Source organism: Marmota monax, unplaced genomic scaffold (genome assembly GCF_021218885.2).
Source record: "Marmota monax isolate L192 unplaced genomic scaffold, Marmota_monax_Labrador192_F-V1.1 WCK01_AAM20220418_F8-fsc00193, whole genome shotgun sequence".
Lineage (NCBI taxonomy): Eukaryota > Metazoa > Chordata > Mammalia > Rodentia > Sciuridae > Marmota > Marmota monax.
The window spans coordinates 5,182,348-5,206,167 of NW_026695203.1; the positions used below are offsets into that span (position 1 = coordinate 5,182,348).

The 23,820-nt window shown below is 42.1% G+C and overlaps 1 protein-coding gene across 4 annotated transcripts in view; it reads left to right on the forward strand.

Moving 5' to 3' along the window:
- Positions 1-23,820, forward strand: part of Actr3b (actin related protein 3B) — a 72,342-nt gene that overhangs the window by 36,597 nt on the left and 11,925 nt on the right. For all 4 annotated transcript variants that reach the window (XM_046429882.2, XM_046429879.2, XM_046429881.2 and 1 more), the window contains 5 exons: positions 1,208-1,303; positions 2,482-2,589; positions 5,385-5,528; positions 8,111-8,284; positions 9,683-9,775. In XM_046429882.2, the coding sequence (XP_046285838.1) occupies positions 1,208-1,303; positions 2,482-2,589; positions 5,385-5,528; positions 8,111-8,284; positions 9,683-9,775 (615 nt within the window). The remainder of the gene's footprint in view (positions 1-1,207; positions 1,304-2,481; positions 2,590-5,384; positions 5,529-8,110; positions 8,285-9,682; positions 9,776-23,820) is intronic.

The window sequence follows — 23,820 nt, forward strand, 5'->3', positions numbered from 1 at the left end:
GGTCTCCTCCTTGGAGACTGCTGTGGAGAAGGATTTCATTGTCTTTTCTCCCACCATCTGAGGTTGCTCTCCATCCGTCCCCCGCCATGGGGCGTATTAAATTCCAGTCACAGTGGCTGAGACAGCACGTGTGTAGTAGCTTGAGCTTTGTGCCAGCTGCTGCTATGGAGTCTGAACTGAAGGGCTGGGTGGGCTGGTGGGTGGATTTGTTGGTACGTCTGACGACTGCTATACACAGTGTGGAGCAAACAGGTCCTGGGGCTTCCCAGGCACCCCTCCCCTGCCCCTTCTGCCCTGGCCCCAGGGGAAGTGCTTAGTCAGCTGGTTTCATCTTGGGGAGGTGATGACGCGCAGACCTGTGGGTTAGACAGACTTTTTTTTTTTTTTAAACACAAATGGTGATCCAATACACAAAGCATCTTGAGTTTTTTGTTTAAAAATCTTTGTTTAAATTGTAAGCAAAGCAGAAGTTATAAAATTCACCATCTTAGCTATTATTAAGTGTACAGTTCACTAATGTTAGCTATATTCACATTGCAGTGCAACATCTTGCACAACAAATTCTGTACACTTTGAATGGTGACTCTCCATTTCTCACCCTGTTTTTTTAAAAAGTAGTTTGCATTACAGACTGTTGATATAAAAGAATATTTAACTGCATATATAACTGAACAGCTTTCTCTGTTCCATTCAGCAATTCATTGTAGAGATGGTTTTTTAATCACACATATAGTGCTCATCTTTTTAAATCACTGCAAAGTATTATTATATTTTATAGGTTTAGCATCATTTATTTAACCATTTTTTTGGTGATGACTGCATAGGTTATTTTTGATCTTCTATTACACAATACTGACTTTTGATCTTTTGAACCCATCTATTTTAGATGGGTCCTGGCCCCAGAATATAATTCTATTTAATTTTTTTAGTCCTAACTGAGGAGGGTTATCAAAGTCAGAGTCTCCCTTTCTGTAGCTTATTCCTTTGAGGGTGGGTCCTGAGAAAAGAGGCCTTTAGAAAGGTTTTCATCTTAAAGCTCTTACAACCCATAGACAGATTTCTTTAATTAGTTGCTTTAGGTGTACACTGACTGTAAATTTAGGCAGTTGTATAAATATCCTTGCTAACATGTTTTTATACTAGTCTTTTTATGATTCTGATGTAATTGCATGAAATTTAGGTGAACACTAATAATGTTTTCTTACAGACAGAACCCCCACTGAATACACCAGAAAATAGAGAATATCTTGCAGAAATTATGTTTGAATCATTTAATGTACCAGGACTCTACATTGCAGTTCAGGTAAAAACGGTTATTTTTATGTTTCCCAAAGAACCTTGCTGTCTGGCAGGGGAAGAAATAGTAGTTTTCGCTGTTGTAAGTTATGCTGTGTGTTTTTCCTTTTCCCACTCCCTCAACACACACGTTCGTGCCATTCAGTTTGCACTAAAGCACTGCAGAGACTGTTCCATGACTGATTTGTATATTTTTATCGTTGTTACATGTTTGTCTGCCTTTTTCTTTTTCCATGCAAAGTCTAGTGTATTTTTCTCTGGGTAACAAGATGGGAGTGTTCTCTCTTTAGCTTCTTTCACTTATTTCTGATCCAAAACAACAACAGGTACTGTAGAATCTGTTGAAAAATAGAGTGAATACTGTGGGGGGCCAGTGCTTACTTGCTCCTGTTTGTCCCAGGGCACCCTCCTGCTTCTGAGAGACTCCAGGCTCCCAGGACTTTGCAGAACACCTTCAAAATGACTTTTTTTTTTATATTTATCTTTTAGGTGTAGATGGACACAACACAATGCCTTTGTTTTTATGTGGTGCTGAGGATCGAACCCGGGTCCCGCCCGTGCTAGGCGGGCGCTCTACCACTGAGTCACAGTCCCAGCCCCTGTTTTTTTTTTTTTTAAGCTTTTGGTGACTTTATATTTGCTACCTTATACTCAGGAATTGACTGAGATAGTTGGGAATATATAAGGGTGTTTAGCAGCAGCCCTGGCCTGTACTCCGAGGCAGACCCCCACCAGCTTCTCTCCTTCCATAGGCGCCACAGTGAAAAATGGCACCAGGTGTCGCCAGTGTTCCCCAGGTGGTGAAGCTGTGCCTGCTTGAGGACTAGGGTTGACAACCATCGTCCTCTGTAATTTTAAGACCTCTGAGTCTGTGGTCCCATGTGAGAGTCAGTAGTCTGATTGAAACGTGGGTCTATCATGAAAGTTCTTTTTTACTGGATTTTCTTTGTAGAATTTTACATTTCATTATTGAAAAGTGTGACTCCTAGAGTTGAAGTATGTGAAATTTTGCGTTTGATGTCTAAGTTGGAATTGAGTTTGTGGAAAAAGGAGACGGAGGATGGGGAAAGGAAAGACATACTCAGACTCCTTCAGAAAGAAGGAGTTCATTCATTGCCCCCAGGGCAGGCAGGTGGGGGCTTCATCGAGAGCCCAGGCACTGAGGCCTCTGTGTCTTCTCTGCAGGCAGTGCTGGCGTTAGCAGCCTCTTGGACATCTCGACAGGTTGGCGAGCGGACGCTGACAGGGATTGTCATTGACAGTGGAGACGGAGTCACCCATGTTATCCCAGTGGTAAGCGTACTAACTCAGGTTTCACTCTCTGAGGTCAGATTCCTGATTGGAGATTAGGGAAGCAGTCAGACAAACAAGCCTAACACTTTTGATAGTTAAAACTCCACTTTTTAAGTACTTACAAAAGGTAACAGGAGTTTTAAAAAACCCAGGTATGTAGGAAAGAGTGTAGAAGATGGCCAGGTTTATGGCTTTGTCAGTTGTAAATGCTTGGTGGCAGATTTCTCCAGTCAGGGTGTCAGTGGTTGCTTGATATCTCCTGAGGTTTTGCTTGATTCTGGGAGGTGTAACATTCAAAGAAACATTTCCTGGCTTACCACACTGAGCAATTGGGAGATGGGCATCATTTTGGACGTCAACTTTGTAGGTGCAGCGCATACCCATTTATTTGAAAGGTTATATCTATGCTGTTCAAAAAGATGTGAATGGCTTAATTGGCTCACGCTTTAGAAAATTTGCTTCTTGCTTTTAAAATTTATTTAAGAACCACAAGGAGAGATGGTACATTTTGACTTGTAGAAGGCTCTGCAATAGCACCCTTTTTGGTTTTGATTTTTTAAAAATACTAGAGAGGTAACTCCTAATTCAGATTTCAAGAAACTGTTATGTTTTTCTTTTGGTCAAGTAGATTATTTAAAATTTGGTTTTTTGAAAATCAATTGGGTATACAGTGGTAAGTCAGGCTTATTCCTGATTGTCCTCCCCTAGGTCTCCTCAATAACCATAGTTACTAGTTATGTATTTTACAAATATTTTTTCTGCATATATGTGGGTGGGTGTGTAATTATACCTCCTTTTAAAAATGCAAATTAGGGTTTTAAAAGAACCATCCATTTACTTTAATTGAAAAAATAGTCACTATTTCATTTCAAGATTATAAAAGAATGATGTCCTAATGTTGTAATGCTTTCAAAACCTTAAAGGTGAAGATACTGGTGATGGAAAGGCTTGGTGGCTGATGGGCCTGCAGTCAGGAAGGGAAAGCCAGTCCCCGCCACCATTGTGTCCTCAGCATGGGGAAGAGGAGTATGAGCTCCACCTGAGCCCTGTGCACTGAGTTCAGAACACCCCATTGTGTGAATCACTGGGAAGTGCTAGTGCCATGCTGTGCAGGAGAGTTGAGCCCTCTGCTTTCTGCTCATAGAGCCACCTTGTACTTTTAATCATATAGTCTCCTTTAAGAGACAAACAGGTATACACACATGACACGTGCTTCTACACATTTCCAGCAAAATTAGAATATCCTGTCTGGTTTTGTATTCTGATTGTATAAATCTTAAAGTTATATTTTGCATGTTAATTTAACCGTATTTTTTCCCTTTATGATCGAATACTCTGAAAAATATCTAATAACAACACAGTATGGGCATGACATAACTCACTGGGTGATGTTTCTGTGCTGGGCGTGGATGGAGCGTGCCATAGTGTGCTAGTGCTGTGCTGACACTGGCACTTGTCACTGGTTAACTTTAGAAAATGTTACATTTTATGCATAGAATAAATTGTGAGTAATTTGTGTGCTTGGAAGCTAACATTTTGTGGGTTCAGGTTGATCTTTACTATATTAATAACTTGTACGTATCTTTTATCTCCATCTTTAAACATTTTACAAATACTGGGACTCTGCTGCAAGGCCATATCTTCTTTGCTTCTAGAAATTAGATAATCCAGAAAAAACTTAGGAGGAATTCAGTAAGTTGTCCTTGTGGCTTAGCTGCGTCCAGTGTGTGTGCAGTCAGAGTCAGTGTGTGCTTCAGTGCTCTGCGACTCTGCTGGGTGTTGTGGCACAGAAGCTGTGAAGAGCTGCAGCCTGAAGCGGGAGGGCATCTTTTTGTGTGCCAGTGTGGGGGTGTGTTACCTGCTCTGACCATGACCACCTCCCACCACACCCCAGCAGAGCACCTGGATGGCTGCCTACACCGGTGGCTTCTGTGGCAGGTTTGTGCCACAGAGGGGCCACAAGGGAGGCTTGTATCCCTCGCTGCTGTGGGCATGTGGCACCAGCTCTTCTAGTGAGGGGTTGCAGAGTCATGCATGCATCTCTTCCTGGCCCTTGATGGGCAGGTCTTCACTGGTTCAAGAAGGCAGTGGAGAGAGAGAGTCCAGCCTGAGCCATGATGGAGGGTTCAGTTAACTAACCAGAATTGTTTCTTGGTATGATAAATGGAACTATTTTGAGTACTTTAGCATGTATCATAAAATAGTACTGTGTGTTTCACATACAGATTTTATTTAATCTCTATTGTAAAGTGCCCTTGGTATAATTTGCTCCATATTCTAGATGCAGATACTGAGGCTGAGGCATGTTTACCTTGTCCAGTTACTCAGCTAACAAATGTGAAACTGGGATTTGAACCTCAGACCTGTCTACCACACTATTGACTTTTAAATATAAGTAGGTTTATAGTTGTTTAACGATTAATAAATAAAGTCTTTTCCTTTTTGCTAGAGAGGAAAAGAAACCCCTGTTGGAGTTACTTTTCTCCCAGGCAGCATTACGGTTTAGAAGTGAACTATCCGGTTTGGTTTCTCTACCATGTTCCTAACATCATCATTTGGTTGCTTATGAAGAACCTCGGGCTATTGGAGTAATTTAGAACTTTCATAATTAGTGAAGCACATGGGTCATTTTGAAGGACCTTTGGAACTGATTGTATGGAGGGGCTTGGCAGATGCTGGCTGTGCCAGGTGGGGGCAGGCACGGAGGCTAGGGCTGGAGATCTTATGAGTGAGTGCATGTGGTTCCTGACTGTGGGTCACTTACATGGGCTGTTCTGCCTCCTCTTCTTCCCCAGGCAGAAGGGTATGTCATTGGAAGCTGCATCAAACACATCCCGATTGCAGGTAGAGATATTACGTATTTCATTCAACAGCTGCTAAGGGAGCGGGAGGTGGGAATCCCTCCTGAGCAGTCACTGGAGACGGCAAAAGCCATTAAGGTAAAAACAGACGGGAAACCGGCTGGTTTGGGGGTGGTGTCTGGACACTTGCCCTTGATGACCTCATTCCTCCTTTCTTTCCTTCCTTCCTTCTTTCTTCCCTGTCCTCTCCTCTCCCTTGTGTGTGGACCTTGGTTTGTTTCCCAGTGAGTTAGGTGGGCTGAAGGCTTTAGGCTCAGCCCCCTCTTCTATTACGGACCCTCTGTTGAGGCTCCGACTGTGAGCAACAGCTTGCTAACGGGTGCTGAGCCACCAGCATGTGTGGAGTATAACTGTTTAATGAAGCCAGTGCACAGCCTTCAGTTAGCTGAACGTTGCTTCCATGTCTCCCTGCATGCTTTGTTTTAGAATTAGGAGGCGAATCAGCAGCGGCAGTGACCACCAGGAATCCAGTGGAGTCTACCATGTTTGTGAACACTTCAGAACAATGCCATTCTAGGGTCCAGGATCATTAAACAAAGCTCACTGTAGTGGTGGACTCTAGTTCCATACTAGAAAGGTTAACAGGCCATTTTAGAATTTAGTAAGATTGGGATAAAAATGGCTTATTGGGCCTTATTTGGAATGTCAACTTGATCCAGTCTATTAGTTTAGCCTTTGTATTATCCTGTATATGACAGTTACAGATCCTTTAGATGAATTTTTCTTTTCAGGCTGTACAATCAAGACATTTTTTAAAAAGATCAAAAAGCAAAAAAAAAAAAAAAATAATAATAAGAAGTCCCTTGTAAGCCAAAGCTAATTATTATACAGACACGTAGGGAAGGACTTTTTTTTGGAGAAGAATTTAAATGTGGGGATGTGCTAGTGGCCTTGAGCATCTCCTTTCTCATACAGCTCATAGTTACTGAGCTGTAGGGGAATTGGGGGGCTTGTTGAGTCTAATGCTTTTCTCTTATCTGTGCATCTTGTAACTGAGACTGCTTGTATGGAAGAAAGGACCAGAAATGATTCCCAAGTTTTGATTGACACTAGGTAAAAACAGGCATTCCTAGGGTGAGAGTTGGGAAGAGGTATAGGGAGGCTCTTGCAAGTAGGATGCTCCCAGCCTGGCTTCCCTGGGACGGGAGTTTCCAGGGCTGGGGGCTCAGCACTTCAGTGATGGATCCTGGGTAAATGAGAAGAGTTAGTCCCTTCCCTCTGTGGGGAGATTTCCAGAAGAGAGTCTTTTTTAAAAAACAAAAAACAAAAAACAAAAAACTAAAATATCCATATGGTTTTCCCTTTCTCCTTTCTTTGCCTTTCTTTGATGGAAAAAAATTTGGATATTGGATCTAGCCTTCCTTGCCTGCTCAGATCTGTTACAGATGTGAATTAGAACTGAACTTCTGCTGCTGATGCCCAGGATCACTCTGGGAGTCTGAGGGTTCCCTTTCTTAGGGTTCCCAAGCAAGCAATACCACTCATGAGGTGCCTTCCTGAGCCTCATGCTGGGCATTTACTTTATTCACTGGCTTTGTTTCAGTTCTGACCCTGAAATCCAGGTATCCTGAAGATGGAATTAAGATACATTAGAATTTAGGAGTTTTAAGAACTTCATAGTTAATGTCATGGAAACACCCGTGGAGATCCTTGCAGAAGGGCCATTCCTTCCAAAATGTGTAGTGAGTGTCCCCTGGGTGCTGATGTTCCCTGGTGTGGCTGTGCTGGTGTGGCTGTCTCCCCCAGGGAAGTTACTTTGAGAAGCTGGTACTCATCTGCTGCTTTGCTGAGGTGAGCTCTATGGACAGGTGATCAGCACAAAGATCCCAAGAACATCAGTGTTACCTGGTCCTCGGGACTTTGCACATCTCAAGCTGGTTGTTGGTGCCAGGCTGGAAACAACTCACAAGTTCTCTTGAGCGGCCACAGATGAGCACCTCCAATCCCCCTGCCTGTTTCTGTTTTTCCCTTGTTCTGTGGCACCTGTCACCTTTTGCCATCATGCTGCTTACTTATTGTGGCTGCCTGTTGCCTGACTCTTCTCTGGAGTGTCACCTGGCAGGGATCTGTGCATTTTATTCACTGTGTAATCCTGGTGCCGAGACACTTAATGAATGTGTGTTGATCAAGTGACTTAGAATACCTGATCAGCAGGGTACCTCTTCAGGCATGCAGCACTCTAGGTGAATGACCAGCAGGTGGGTTGGTGTCACTCCCTACTGTCACATGCAGTCAGGCATTAGGATGTGGACAGATGTCATGTTCAGTAGATTATCGTGGTCTTCTATCTAGAGGTGAACCACAGAGAGTTGCCTGGCAGGCACCAGGTGGGGCACCTGCGGGAACAAGCACAGACTGGATAGAGACAAGATACTCTAATGGACACCTAATATTTCACATCATCAGGCAGCAGAACTTGAGAGAGCAAGGTTGAGTTTCCAAGCCAAGTTTCAGAGAAAGTAGACTGTCCAAGTGTAGTCATGACTCGTGGGAAAGCTGGCAGAGCATGAGGCTGGGTAGCATCTCCACACTGGAGTTAAGTTGTGGGTGGATCTGATTTCATGGGTGTGTTCAATGCATGGGGCTCCTGTGTATTTGTCATAGGGCAGAGGCACTGGATAGGTGTTAAAACCTGGTGATGTCTTTGTGTGCATATACAGGAGAAATACTGTTACATTTGCCCTGATATAGTCAAGGAGTTTGCTAAGTATGATGTGGATCCCCGGAAGTGGATCAAACAGTACACGGGTATCAATGCAATCAACCAGAAGAAGTTTGTTATAGATGTTGGGTATGAGAGGTTCCTGGGACCTGAAATATTCTTTCACCCAGAGGTAAGTTGGTTCTCTTGTGAGTTGTTGGAGTGCAGTGTGTGTGGAGCAGTGCTGCCACCTAGTGTGTGCAAAGAACAGTTTTCAATAAGTGGCCCAACAAGCGAGCCGACAGGCAGTCTTGCTGGTTTGTCTCCTCAATTGATTGGCTAACCGCTCCATAAACTAATGTGCTTTAATAATTGAAGCTGGATTGTCTCTTGAGATGTTAAGAAGAAGTTTTAAGAGTACTAAAAGATGAAACAATTGAAATTGACCTCAAAGGTTGGGGTCATGTGTTAATGACAGCTAGTTAATCTCAAGACCTATATGCAAGTTTCCTCTGCATAAAAGTTGGATACCACATAATCCTTTTTATCTTTGTGATTGTCCTTCCTAAGCCCAATTTCAACCCTAGACATTTGGTCCTGCTGTGTCCCCAACTGCAGTTTGGTAAAGTTTCTATCTGAGGGATGACATTATTACTATTATTTAGATAGTGCACAAATTACAGATGTTATCATTTTAACTAATAGTCAAAAGGAATTATTAAACTTTTACAGAAAGCAGTAATTAAGAGGCAATATTTAAGGTTTATATACAATGCATTTTATTTATATTTTGGTGTATTTTCCTGCCTAATTCAGTTTATATTTAGTAGGTAGGTTGCAAAGTGCTGCCTGTTTTCAGGTACATATATATTTTGTACAAGGAAATGGCACAAAATATATGCCTTACTGGTATTCTAATGGATAATAGTATTCACCCAAATGAATAATAATCCAGTGAATACCCACTCTTTTGATGATATTGATATACAATAGACATAAAACTGACAGATGTCCACTTGGTGGACAGCTGGATATTGCCGACTTCTCTGAGACTTTCACATTAAAGCTTTGCTTGATTTTTAAAATAGATTTCAAATGTAGTTGAGTTGAATGACATACTTTAGCTTATTTAACTTACAGAATTGAGTCTAAGGATGTGTCCTCAGTAACACTATTGTTATGTGGATTGTTTCATTTTAGAACCTCCACCATCACATAAAGAACATTTCTCCTTTCTGATATTCTGTGTTGTTGACATTGACAAGTGACTGTGTGTGCTTGAACACCACGATGCTTGGGCTCAGGCTCTTTCCTTCCTTGTTGGTGTGAGTCCCACACATGTTGCAGGGTTGGTGCATATTACTGATTTTGGATGTTTTTCCTTCACCCACAGTTTTGTCTCTGAGGAGACTCAGAGCATCACGGTACATGTACGTGTGGTCAAGTCACTGGAATTCTTTGACTCGCCTTCATTCCAGTGTGACGTTTTCAGTTATAGTAAATTATATATTTGATATTTTTTAGAAAGCTTTTTTTGTTTTGTGCTGTTGATGAAGGTGTAATATTTCTTTTGAATTTATGTACCATTTAGTTTGCCAACCCAGACTTCATGGAGTCCATCTCGGATGTTGTTGATGAAGTAATACAGAACTGTCCCATTGATGTCCGTCGCCCGCTGTATAAGGTATGAGCTGCTTGGGTCAAGTACTTTGATTTTGTTCCCTACAGTTCTGAGAATGGGTCCCTCCTGTCACTGTGCAGACATCCCCATCTCACCTGCTGTATCGGATTTGTTCTAAGCAGTGTAATTGTAAAAGACTACTTGGACGGGAAATGACGTAAATGAAATATGACTCTGCCAACTAAGATATAACTAAATATTGTGTTCTTTTTTTCTTATTATCTGGCAAGCTGTATTTGAAGTTGGAAAATTTAACCACACATATATATATTGATAAAGTGATACCCCTCAGTGTTTTCTGTGAGCTGGTCTGATTTCATGCATCTTTAGAGTCTGATGTGATGCAGGTGGAAATTAGGGCCTGAAATGGAACATTCAAATACAACATTCATGTAGTGTTTTTTCCCAAATTCATTGGTTGTCTGGAATTCTGAAATTAGCAATGATAAAAATCTGGTCTGGTTAATATTGGATAAAAGGAACTATTGCTGATAGTCACATACCAAGAACAGAAAGGGATGGTGCGTCAGCCTTCCTGTTCTTCAGGTCACCCTACATGAGTGCGTTTTGCTCTTTACCTTCAGCCTCGTGACTCCTTGTACCTCATACAGACTCAGGAGGCTGGATTTTTAAGAGGAGAGAATGAGGCTAGGTCAAGAAGACTCCGTAGATTTTGTTTTATCTTTTTTCTATATATTCTTTAAAAAGAGGTAGGTAATAAACCATTGTAAATTCAGATGAAAGGATATCTGTAACATATGTTGTAAAGTGAAAAGGCACCTTGTAAAATTTACATATAATATTTTATATAAAATATAGTTTGCATATTTAACTCTTAAAATATCTTTGGGTAGGGTGAGGGATAATTTTTACTTTCTCTTTTTTGTATTTTAAAATAATTTGAGTTTTTTTCAGTGAACATTTTTATAATTGGAAAATCATTTTTCTATGTAGGTAACTTTTATGGGTGAAAGCAAAATAATTCTATTTTTGTTTCATATCCTTTTTTTTTGTACTGGGGATTGAACCTAGGGCCTCACATGCTATGCAGGTGCTATACCTCTGAGCTACATCCCCCTCTACCCTCCCTGCCTCTTTTTGAAGCAGGACCCGCTACATATCCCAGGCTAGCCTTGAATTTGGGATCCTCCTGCCTCAGCCTCCTGAGTAGCTGGTGTGCACCACCAGGCCTCGCTTTGTTTCATATCCTTAATTAAACACATCTCTCTTCCAATAAAACATACCAAGAAAGGGAAGCTAACGAGAGACTGGCTGTGAAAGTTAAGAAAAAGAGTGTGTCTTGCCTGTCGCACTTCTTCATCCCACTACCATGGGCCGTGTAGTCCTGTCAGTGAAAGCAAGGGCCGTGCACTTTTGGAATAATGCTGTCACAGAGGGAATGTCCTCTTTTGATGGGTGAGAGTCTTCTCAATTGACGGTGCAGTTCACTAACTACCTTGGGTTTTATAGAATCGGAAGTAGCGGTGGCCTTGGAGGTCATGTGGATGATGATGCCAAGCCCAGAGATAGGAAGGGCAGCAGGAACTTGAGGCTCCAGGTGAGCTGCAGCAGCTCGGTGTTAGGCTGTTGTTTGGGTGCTGTGTGATTGTCTCATGGTGGCAGGTTCCTTGACCTCACTGGCAAGACGAGGCTGAGTAAACCAACACAGTGCTGTGTTGCCTGGAAGAGCTGAGACTGTCTGCTTTTCCTGTGTTGCTAGCAAAGCCCACCTGAAACAGTCTTCCGTCTGTCTGGTAACTTCACCGTGATGCCATTTTCAGTCTTGGAACGATTAGATCATTAAATAACATTGCTGAGTGTGCTGACCCTGCACTTATGAAAGTGACCTGACGCTAGCCTAAAGGACAAACCGTGTGAGTGCTGTAGGACTCTCAGTCACGTGTCTTTCCTTAGGGGTGTGCTACGTTAGACGAGGCCATGCTCGTGTGTCAGGAGGGAAGTCCATGTTGGAGAAGATGACTCCCTGGAGAGAAGGAGGATTGGGGTGGGAGGGAAGGAGACTTATGAAGAAGAGGAGGAAACGAGGCTGGGGGAGACAGTCTTTCTCCTTAGAGGACATTATGGCAGGATACTCCGTCCTGAGCCACCCTCTGGACATCCCACCCCAACTTTCCATCTGCTTTCCCCACACCGCCAGTTGCTGATCCTAGAGCCACCTTAAAAGCAGTGCATAGACCGTCAGTCCTGTTGATTGCTGTGTTCTTAATTGTGTTCCTCTTCTCCCAGTCACCCTAACTAGGGTGCTAGGAGGCACCAAAGACAGCTGCAGAGTGCTCAGATCATGGTGATCCTAGAGGGGTCTCTGTGTCATGAGATAGCATGAGATGAGATCCTAGTTGGGTAAGTGTGTCCTTTCAGAACCATTCCTATAGGAAGTACACAGTCAAGAGAGGAAAGAAGATGTCAATCCTGACGATCTCTGTGTTCAGAGCGGTTATCACGGGTGTTGGTGGATGTGTAAGTAGCTGTTTCCTGTAGATCCTCTGGCTAGAGGAGGTAAGAATAGCATCCACTGTTGATTCAGTGGAAGCATGGCCTCCACAGGGGTTCCACTTGGGTGAGATTTGGGAGAGGTAGCTTAGCAAATACAGGGTATTTAACTTAGTTACTTAAATTTCCTAATAGATTTTAAAAGTCTCTGTTTGCATTGGCTGTGTACTCAAGGAGTGAGAGAGCATGCTTCAACTTAAAAGAGCAATGTCAGCAGTAGGTAATTTCAGATGGCTTTTTGGAGGCTCATTATTCTCCAGGTATCACACTTTTATTCAGAAATGGCCTTGAGCTTCTTCTATCCAAACAGATTTTGCTTGAAATTACATTAGTAATCATAGACTTAAGCCAATTTGAGTTGCTTTGTAATATAAGTGGATGTCTGTTTCTCTGTTCTGTTCATGTGGTATCTTGTGAAATTAGGGGATTTTAAGTGTGTGTGAGGTATGGTTCTTGTGTTCAAGAGCTTATTTAAAAAGCTGAAAGTACTGAAATAACTCTAATGGGAACCCCTGCAAGCTAAATGTCGTTAAAGTGATTCATGCAAATTATGGTAACATAGAGACAGGGCAGATTGTATTTAATGAGAGAGGATCAGGACAGGCTTTGGGAAGGCGTCATCTGAGCCACATTAGGCATGGCCTATGGAGCTGGTGTGGGAAGATCATGAGCAAGGAAGGAAGAGTGTAGGAAGGAGGATGGGCCAAGGGGAAGTGGCTCTTAACGTCCTCTAGCAGGGGGTTGGAAGTTGTTAAGAATTCTGCTCATGATGTTTGTCAAGGTGATGTGAACACCTCTTGATACAGTTGGCAGATTTTTTGGTAATAAATTGCTTAAATTGGGTATATATTCTGATTATCTTATTGCCTTTTAAATCAGAAAACTGTGTTGCAAAGCAAAAGAGTTAAATACGTTTTATTTCTTATTTGTGTCAGATAATTTCAAATATCTTTAATATTTAAAAACAAAATTAGGAAATTATATAAGATACCTTTTTTTTTTTTTCCAGATAGGCAACCAGGTGCATTCTGGTTGAAGTCTAATATGTGAGCAGATGAGAAGGTAGCTCCTGTGGTTTGGGCAGAGGTGGTTTCAGAATTCTGCTCTTTTAGTCCTAACTCCACATTCCTATTCCCCCGTAGCTTTTTAAAATTTTTTAAAAATATTGTTTAGTTGTCAATGGACCTTTATTTATTTATATGTGGTGCTGAGAATCAAACCCCAGTGCCTCACACAGGCTAGGCAAGTGCTCTACCACGGATCCACAACCCCAGCCCCCGCCCATAGCTTTTAATTGATACTTCTGGCTAATATATCCCTAAGTGGCAAGATATTTTTGTCTTCCTGGAATGGAAGCCTGATGTCAACAGTTGGTCATGGACTTGCCCAGTTGAGAGAACTTCAAGAAGCTTACTGAAGCCAGGAGCTATGGTACACACCTGTGATCTCAGTGACTTGGGAGGCCGAGGCAGGAGGATTACAAATTTGAATCTAGCATGAGCAACTTAGTAAGACTCTGTCAAAAGAAAAAATCAAAAGGGCTGGGATGTAGGGCAGTGGTGGAGGGCTTGTGAGGCCCCAGGTTCCAGGCCCAGTACTTAAAATGGCAGCAGCTTGCTGCAGCGAAAGGGTGACGGAGGCACCAGTGCTGCTGCTCCGTGGCCTTGGCAGCACGGTGAGCATTAGCACTGCAGAGTGCCAGGCTCACCACAAGCTCGAGGCTGCCGGTGGGCAGTGTGGCCATGGAGAAGCCTGGGGCCCCTGCCCCCGTGTGGTCTCTGCCATGCTGGAGGCCTCTGTACCTTGGCACCCAGTACAGTGCCCCCAATCACGTGGGCTGATGAGCCCCTGCATCTGTTGCAACTGGGCAGCAGCATTTTACACTTCATGTAATTTAATTAATTAGTTAATCAGATTAATTGATTTAGATAAGCCGTTTGAGGGCCAGGGGTGAAGGAGAGTGGAGCACGTGTGTGTATCTGAACACAGAATGGGGAGTGTGGAGCCTGGGTCAGGCCGGATTGTGCAGGGCGTGCAGGAGTGCTGGTTGGGTGTCCAGGAGAGACGGGACATGTCCAGCTGGAGGGAGGCACTGGGGGTCTAAGGCAAGGAAATGGTGGGACTGACATGAAGGGTTTAGAAGAGTGCTCAGGCTGCACAGGGATGTGGGCTGGAGCGTAAAGGAAGAGCAGTCAGAGGCTGCTGTAGTGCCAAGGCAGGGCCGGACTGACTGCTCTCAGTGGGAAGTGCTGGCAGTCAGTGTGTGGAGAGAGGGAGGGGAGGCTCCACAGTCCAGGTGAGATTTTGGTGAGGCAGGAGGCAACGGGGCAGAGCTGGGAGGTGTACGGGAGCAGGGGAGCCCCCTGGAGGGGTCAGCGGGGAGTTCTTATTGCTTGAGTGTTGAGTTGCATGTGTAGGTTGAAAGCTCGGAGGAAGATGTGGGCTGGTTGGAACCAGTGGAGTGTCATCAGTGTGTGGATAGACGTGCAGGTTTGCGAAAGGATAGCATCAAAGGGGAGGGGAGGGGGGTGGCAGCATGGGGGAGGTGGCATTAGGGTGGGGGAGGGGAGGTGGCAGCATGTGCGACCCTTGGGATTGGCAGAGAAAGGTGACCAAGGCGGTGCCAGTGACTCTTCTCCATAAAATCAGAACTGTAGGCATATCTCTATCTCTGTGTCTGTCTGTGTATCTGTAAATTTGTTTTAAGGAATTAGCTCATGATCAAGGGGCTGGTGAGTCCAAAATTTATAGGGCACACAGGTAGGCCAGGCAGGAGTTGGCACTGTGGTCTTGTCTTGTCTTTTTTTGTCCTAAATTAGTTATACATGACAGTAGAATGCATTTTTGACATATTGTACAAAAGTGGAGCACAACTTCTCATTCCTCTGGCTGTATGTGGTGCAGTCACTCCAGGAGTGTAATCATACATGTATAAAGGTAATAGTGTCTGTCTCATTCTACTGTCCTTCCCATCCCGACAGCCCCTCCCCTCCCCTCATTCCCCTCTACAAAGTCCAAAGTTCCTCATTCTTCCCATGCCCCCTGGCCCCACTGTGGATCAGCATCTTCTTATCAGAGAAAACATTGGGCCTTTGTTTTTTTGGGGATTGGCTTATTTCACTTGGCATAATATTCTCTAATTCTGTCCATTTACCTGAAGATGCCATAATTTCATTCTTCTTTAAGGCTGAGTAATATTCCGTTGTATATCTGTACCACATTTTTAGAATCCATCTGTTGAAGGGCATCTAGATTGGTTCTGTAGTTTGGCTATTGTGAATTGAACTGCTATAAACATTGACATGACTATATTACTGTGGTATGTTGATCTGAAGTCCTTTGGGTGTAAACCAAGGAGTGGGATAGCTGGGTCTAATGGAGGCTCCATTTCCAGTTTTCTGAGGAATCTCCATACTGCTTTCCGTAGTGGTTGCACCAATTTGCAGTCCCACCAGCAATGCATGAGTGTACTTTTTCTCCCACATCCTCGCCAACCTTTATTGTTGCTTGTATTCTTGATAATTTCTGTTCTGACTGGAGTGAGATAAAATCTTAGAGTAGTTTTGATTTGCATTTTTCTAATTGCTAGAGATGATGAACATTTTTTCATATGTTTGTTGATTGATTGTATATCTTCTTCTGTGAGGTATCTGTTCGGTTCCTTAGCCCATTTATAGATTGGATAATTTGTTTTTTTGGTGTTAAGTTTTTTCAGTTCTTTATATATCCTGGAGTTTAATGCTCTATCTGATGTGCATGTGGTAAAGATTTTTTCTCATTCTGTAGGCTCTCTCTTGATGATTGTTTCCTTTGCTGAGAAGAAGATTTTTAGTTTGAATCCATCTCATTTATTGATTCTTGATCTTACTTCTTGTTAAGGAAGTCAGGTCCTAAGGCGACATGGTGAAGATTTGGGCCTGCTTTTTTTTTTTTTTTTTTCTATTAGGTGCAGGGTCTCTGTTCTAGTGTCTAAATCTTTGATCCACTTAGAGTTATTTTTTTGTGTAGGGTGAGAGTTAGGGGTTTAATTTCATTTTGCTACATGTGGATTTCCAGTTTTCCCAGCACCATTTGTTGAATAGGCTATCTTTTCTCCAATGTATGTTTTTGGCACTTTTGTCTAGTATGAGATAACCATGTTTATGTGGGTTTGTCTCTGTGTCCTCTATTCTGTACCATTGGTCTACCAGTCTATTTTGGTATAATACCATGCCATTTTTGTTACTATAGCTCTGTAGTATAGTTTAAGGTTTGGTATTGTGATGCCACCTGCTTTACTTTTCTTGCTAAGGATTGCTTTAGCTATTCTGGGTCCAAATGAATTTCATGATTGCTTTTTCTAGTTCTGTGAAGAATGTCATTGGAATTTTTATAGGAATCGCATTAAATCTGTATGACAGTTTTTGTAATATGGCCATTTTGACTATATTAATTCTGCCTCTCCAGGAGCATGGGAGATCTTTCCATCTTCTGAGATCTTCTTCAGTTCCTTTCTTTAGTGTTTTGTAGTTTTCATTGTAGAGGTCTTTCACCTCTTCTGTTAGATTGATTCCCAAGTATTTATTTTTTTTTTAGGCTATTATGAATGGGGTGGTTTTCCTAATTTCTCTTGCAGTGGATTCATCGCTTATGTATAGAAATGCATTTGATTTATGGGTATTTATTTCATATCCTGCTACTTTCCTGAATTCATTGATTAGTTCCAGAAGTTTCCTTGTGTAATTTTTTGGATCTTCTAAACACAGAATCATGTCATTGGCAAATAGTGATAGTTCAAGTTCTTTTCCTATTTGTACTCCTTTAATTTCTTTCGTCTGATTGTTTTGGCTAGAGTTTCAGGGACTACGGTGAATAGAAGTGGTGAAAGAGGGCACCCTTGTTTGTTCCAGTTTTTAGAGGGAATAGTTTCAGTTTTTCTCCATTTAGAATGATGTTGGCCTTGGGCTTAGCATAGATAGCTTTTACAATGTTGAGTTATCTTCCTATTATCCTTAGTTTTTCTAGCATTTTGAACAAGAAGAGGTGCTGTATTTTGTCAAATGCTTTCTCTGCATCTATTGAGATATGATTCTTGATTTTACGTCAATTGATGTGATGTATTATGTTTATTGATTTCTGTGTATTGAACCAACCTTGCATCCCTGGGATGAACCCCACTTGATGATGGTGCACTATCTTTTTAATATGTTTTTGAATGTGATTTGCCAGAATTTTATTGAGAATTTTTGTGTGTATGTTCATCAGGTATATTGATTGAAGTTTTCTTTCCTTGATGTGTTTTTGTCTGGTTTTGGTATCAGGGTGATACTAGTCTCATAGAATGAGTTTGAAAGGGTTCGCTCCTTTTCTATTTCATGGTGTTAATTCTCCTTTGAAGGTCTTGCAGAACTTGGCTGAGAATCCATCTGGTTTTGGGATTTTCTCAGTTGGTAGGCTTTTGATGGTGTCTTCTATTTCATTGTTTGAAATTGCTTGAGACATTTCATTGCTTGAAATGTTTAAATTGTGTATGTCCTCCTGATTCAGTTTGGGTAGGTCATATGTCTCTAGAAATTTGTTAATGTCTTGTGAGATTTTATTGGAGTATAAATTTTCAAAGTAGTTTCTTATTATCTTCTGTATTTCAGTAGTAGCTGTTGTGATATTTCCTTTTTCATCATGAATTTTGAGTTTTCTCTCTCTTTATTAGTGTAGCTAAGGGTTTATCAATTTTATTTATTTTTTTCAAAGAACCAACTTTTCCTTTTGTCAGTTTTTTGAATTGTTTCTTTGTTTCAATTTCATTGATTTCAGCTCTGATTTTAATTATTTCCTGTCTTCTACTGCTTTTGAGGTTGATTGTTCTTCTTTTTCTAGGGCTTTGAGATGTAATGTTAGGTCATTTATTTGTTGACTTTTTATTCTTTTGATGTGTGAACTCAATGCAGTGAACTTTTCTCTTAGCACTGCCTTCATAGTGTCCCAGAGATTTTGATGTGTTGTATTGGTGTTCTCATTTACCTCTAAGTATTTTTTTAATTTCCTCCCTGATTTCTTCTGCAGTTCATTCGTCATTCAATAGCATGCTATTTAGTCTTCAGGTGTTGAAGTAGCTTCTATTTTTTTATTTCATCGTTGATTTCTAGTTTCATTCCATTATGATCTAATAGAATGCAAGGTAGTATTTCTGTTTTTTTGTTTGTATTTACTGAGAATTGCTTTGTGGCATAACATACGGTCTATTTTAGAGAAAGATCCATGTGCTGCTGAGAAGTGTATTTTCGGTCAATGATCGATGAAATACTCTATGTCTGTTAAGTCTAAGTCTTTGATTGTATTATGTAGTTCTATAGTTTCTTCATTTAGTTTTTGTTTGGAAGATCTATCCAGTGTTAAGAGAAATGTGTTAAAGTCACCCAGTATTATTGTGTTGGTCTATTTGATTCTTGAAATCGAGAAGGGTTGGTTTGATTAATGTAGATGCTTCATTGTTTGAGACATAAATATTTATGATTATTATGTCTTATTGATGTATGGTTCCCTTAAGCAGTATGAAGTGTCCTTCTTTGTCCCTTCTGACTAACTTTGGCTTGAAGTCCACTTTTTCTGACATGAGGACAGAAACCCCTGCTTGTTTTACACAGTCCATGTGGGTGGTATGTTTTTTCCCAACCTTTCACCTTCAGTCTGTGGATGTCTTTTCCTATGAGTCTGTTGAAGACAGCATATTGTTGGGTCTTTCTTTAAAATCCAGTCTGCCAGTCTTTGTCTTTTGATTGATGACTTTAGGCCATTAATATTCAGAGTTATAACTGAGAGATGATTTGTATTTTTGGTTTATTTTTTGTTTTTAGCTTGACTTAGTTTCTCCTTTGATTGTCCTTTCCTTTAGTGTAGTTCCTCCCTTTCTTGCTTTTCATTTTTTTCCCATTCTTCCTCATGGAATATGTTGCTGAGGATGTTCTGTAGTGCAGGCTTTCTAATTGTGATTCTTTTAACTTTTGTTTATCATGGAAGGTTTTTATTTTACCTTCAAATCTGAAGCTTAATTTTGCTGGATATAAAATTCTCTGTTGGCATTCATTTTCTTTCTGAGCTCGATGTGTGTTATTTAGGACCTCCTGGCACTGAGGGTCTGGGTTGAGAAGTCAGCTGAAATGCAAATTGGTTTCCTCCTCTATGTAAGATGATTTTTTTCTCTCTCTAGCCTTTAAAATTCTATCCTTATTCTGTATATTAGTCATGCCTTGGTGTGGGTCTGCTGTAATTTTGTACATTTGGGATCCTGTAAGCCTCTTGTAGTTGATTTTCCATTTCATTCTTTAGGTTTGGGAAATTTTCTGATATTATGTCATTGAAAAGATTGTGTGTTCCTTTGGTTTGTATCTCTACACCTGGTCTTTTCCTGTTATCCTATATTTCTTGGAAGTTCTCTTCATGGTTTCTTATCATCTTCTCTGCGTGGTTGTCTTCTAAGTGGTCTAGTCTGTTGGTGATGCTTTCCGTTGAATTTTTAATTTGGTTTATTGTTGCCTTCATTTTGAGGATTTCTTCTTGATTCCTTTTTATAATTTCTGCTTCTATTTAAGTGATCTTTCATTTCCTATATTTTCTCTCTGATACCATCCTTTATTTTGAAGATTAGTCTCACTGTGTACCTTCTAGACTCCTTCTCTGATAGTTCTTCCACTGTGTTGTCTGCATTCTATTGTTGGAACATCTTGGTTTGTTTGAGGTACTTTGTTCCTTTGTTTTTTTCATGTCTTTTGTGTGTCTTCCCATTGTGTGGGCCAGCCAATAGCAAGATGTTCTCATACCCTCTTCCAGTAGTTCCACCCCTTGTAGCCAGACCCTCTGTCCCTGGGCACTTCCGGGCTCCCTGAGCTGGAGAGAGCCCAGTTTCCTCCAGTTTCTCCAACCCGACCTCCTCCAGGGAACTGTCCCTAGCACTGGCTTTCCACAGACTTGCCAGACCCAGACTGGCCCACGCAAATCCAGCTGCAGTCTGATGGACCCGGGATTCAGATTCCGGAGGCTCTGCCTTGCTGCAGTACCAAGATCTCAGTGCTGTTTCAACTTGCAGAGAGACCAACAGGGATACGCTCACACCAAGGAGCGACCCTGCAAAGAGGCAGTCAGATGTTAGCCACTAGCACACCCAGCAAAAGGCCCTCAGGTGTAACCAGACCTGGAGGTACCCTGACAATATATCTCCAGGCCCTGGCCAGTGTCCCCAGACTGAGGCAGCCGTGTTCCAAGATGGCAGCAGTGGCGGAGGCAAACCTATAGGCCCTGGCGGGTGTCCCAAGGTGGTGGGTGTCCCAAGGTGGCGGCTGCCACTTGTAACCAACCCTGTGGGTACTGTGACAACAGACTTCCAGGCAGCAGCTGGCAGCGGGGAATCCGCTGGCCCTCTGCGGGTGGTCTGCAGGCTTACGGCGGGCGATTGGTGGGTGGACATTGGGCGGTAGGCATTGGGTAGGTGAAAGGCCGGTGATGCGCAGGCAAGAGGCAGGCAAATGGCAGATGATAGGTGGTCTGTGCTCAAAAAGCAGGTGATATGCTGGCAGGAGGTGGGCGATCGTGATGGATGAATGAGGGGCAAACATGAGGGGGTAGGTGGGCAGCGATGGCTGCTTCTCAGAGAGACAGTATTACCTTTGTTGGAATGTAGCCGCCCTCTAGTTCGCCGTCTTGGAAAAGGGCACTGCAGTCTTGAGACAGAATTCTCTTCTGGGAAACCTCAGCTTTTGCTTTTAAGGCCTCAGCCTGGTGGATCATTCCCTACCATGTTGTGTTACTTAATGTTAGCCACAACTACCCCGTACTGTTTCGGCAGCACTAGGTTAGGTTTGGTTAAATGAGCGTGTTCTGTGGCCTGGCCAAGTAGAAACATAGAATTAACCATTGCAGAGGCCAAGAAGGAGCAGTCTCCAGGAGAAGAGAAGAAAACTGGAAGCTAGGGTAGACAGCTGTCATTTGCCCTGTCAGGTTACATAGAGAGGTCCCACAAGTGAGGGCCAAGAGGCACCACCAACAGATAAACAGCCTTGAGAGAGGAGTTGGGCAGAGCCCCAATCACAGAGTTGAAGGAAAAAGAGTCACAAGGAAGAGAGCTTTGGGGATGATTCCTGCCCGGGTTCAATTTGCAGCATTGAAAAAAAAAAAAGCCAAAAACATAACTAAAATTAAAAACCTTTTGTTCCTAGAGAAAGATAAACTTTCTAAAACAAGAATGGGGTCCTAATTAGAATAAGACACATTCTGTGCTTGTATAGTTTTATCAAAATGGATTCTACTGTCATGTATATTAAGAACAACTAATAAAATAGTATTATTTAAAAAAGAACACAATGTAGCAATGACAGGCTTCTCACAGAGTTGGTAGTGTAACCTGTAGCATTGGGACATCTAGTGAGAGATGAGAAGGCAATTCATCTGAAGTGTCTTTTTTTTTGGAGGGGGGCGATACTTGGGGTTGAACCCCTAGGGCCCCCTGCACCCTAGGCGAGTGCTCCACCTCTGAGCCATACCCCTAGTCTGCTGAGCAGTCGTGCCCACAGTTACACACAGTGGCTGATAGGTGGCACTGTGTGTCTGCCAAACTGGGCCTCTAGCACAGATACGCTTGGCATCACAGGAGTTGGCAGTTTTGTTTTTATATCATATTAGATATTAAAGAAATGAGCTTAGCTCTTTATGTGGGTTTTATTTCAGATCTTTCTGACTTACATTTCAGGAGGCTGACAGACTATGTGTGGGGTTCATGCTGTGTGCTGGGTGTTCTCTTGCTGCTGCAGGAGGGACCCCCTCGTTTGCAGAGGTGATTTAACATGGAGGCTTTTATCTGACGTCCTGAGGTAGACATCTACACAGGAAGGTGAGGTACTGTGGTACTTGTTGTTGGCTCTTGAAAAAGTCCAGTCACTACAGTGAACTTCAGCAGATGGTGTCTCTGCACCAAGCCAAAGGTACGCTTGACCAGTCAGGATTCAGAGCCCCTGAACAGAGAGGAGGGCCGCTGGAGAACTGCCTTGTAAAGACCCAGGTTCAGGGTAGGAAATTTAGATTCTGTATATGGCCAAAGATCATTATTTCTAATTTAAAATTCATACTCATTTTAGAAGATTTTAGATGTACAAAATTTTTTCTTTACTATTTCCTGAATTATTTGATCTTTATTCAAGTGTGGTAAGATTTTAAATATTTCAGTACATTGTTTTGTTTGAATGAGTTATTTGGTTATATTTTTCTCCCTCTCTTTTGGTACCAGGGATTGAACCCAGGGGCACTCATTCACTGAGCCACACCCCCAGCCCTATTTTGTATTTTATTTAGAGACTGGGTCTCACTGAGTTGCTCAGCACCTAGCTTTTGCTGAGGTTGGCTTTGAACTGGCAATCCTCCGACTTAGCCTCCCCAGCCACTGGTGTTATAGGTGGGCACCACTGAGCCCAGCTTTTGGTTATATTTCAAGATCATCCAAGCATACAACAAATGACTTGTAGAAATAATTCCATAAATAAATTACTGTATTCCTTTGCTGATCATCTTGGGATATATTACAAAAACTTCGATAAAAGCAGAAGTCACTCTGTAACCACTGTTATCGTTATATCTTTTTCTTTATTGTCCTGAAGTATAAACAGGTACATAGATGTACTGTGTTTTGATAATATTTTCTATCTTATGACATACTCCTTGGCATTATGTCATAAGCACTTTCCTAAGTAACATTATTTTCAGGGAGGTCTGATGTGCCTTCTCAGTACCAGCTCTTTTCCTACATTTAGGTTCTGATATTTTTCTACCAGGACACATTTTTTTTTTTTTTTTTTTTTTGGTGGGGGACATAATCTGCTATGTGAGAGTCTGTAATTAAGATTTTTTGATTCAGATGGTTCTGATTTGAGAATTTGCTGTCTTGAATGAAGCAAATAACTTTCTGACTACAATATTTACCTGGCTCACCGGGTCTTTGAATACATTTGAATTTCCCCTCAAAATTTTAAGTGGACCTGTGGGAGGGAAACTGAGTATTGGGAAAGTGCCTTTCCAGAAGATTTCTAATGGGTAGAACCCTAGCCCATGAAATTTTCTGATCTAATGATAAGGAATCATTTTGTTTTCTCAATTGAACTGCCTTTAGAGTGAATCACATTGAGATTTGGCTTTTGTTGAAAGCGTCTTGATCAGTCTTAACTGTCATGTCAATTGTCTTTTTTTTTTTTTTATATTTATTTTTTAGTTTTCGGCGGACACAACATCTTTGTTTGTATGTGGTGCCGAGGCTCAAACCCAGGCCGCAAGCATGCCAGGCGAGCGCACTACCGCTTGAGCCACATCCTCAGCCCCATGTCATCATCTTTTTAGAGTAGAGGCTCCACAGGTGCACAGCCTGGGTTTTCACACTGACCGAGCCCCTTCCTAGCATCTCAGTGCCAGCCTCTCAGAGGCTCTGCTTCCCCAGCCGCAGGATGGGTGTGATGGGTGTTATTGGAGGGTGTAATTAGGTAGCCCTTGTAAAGGTTGAAAGCATAGCACTTACTATGCAGTAG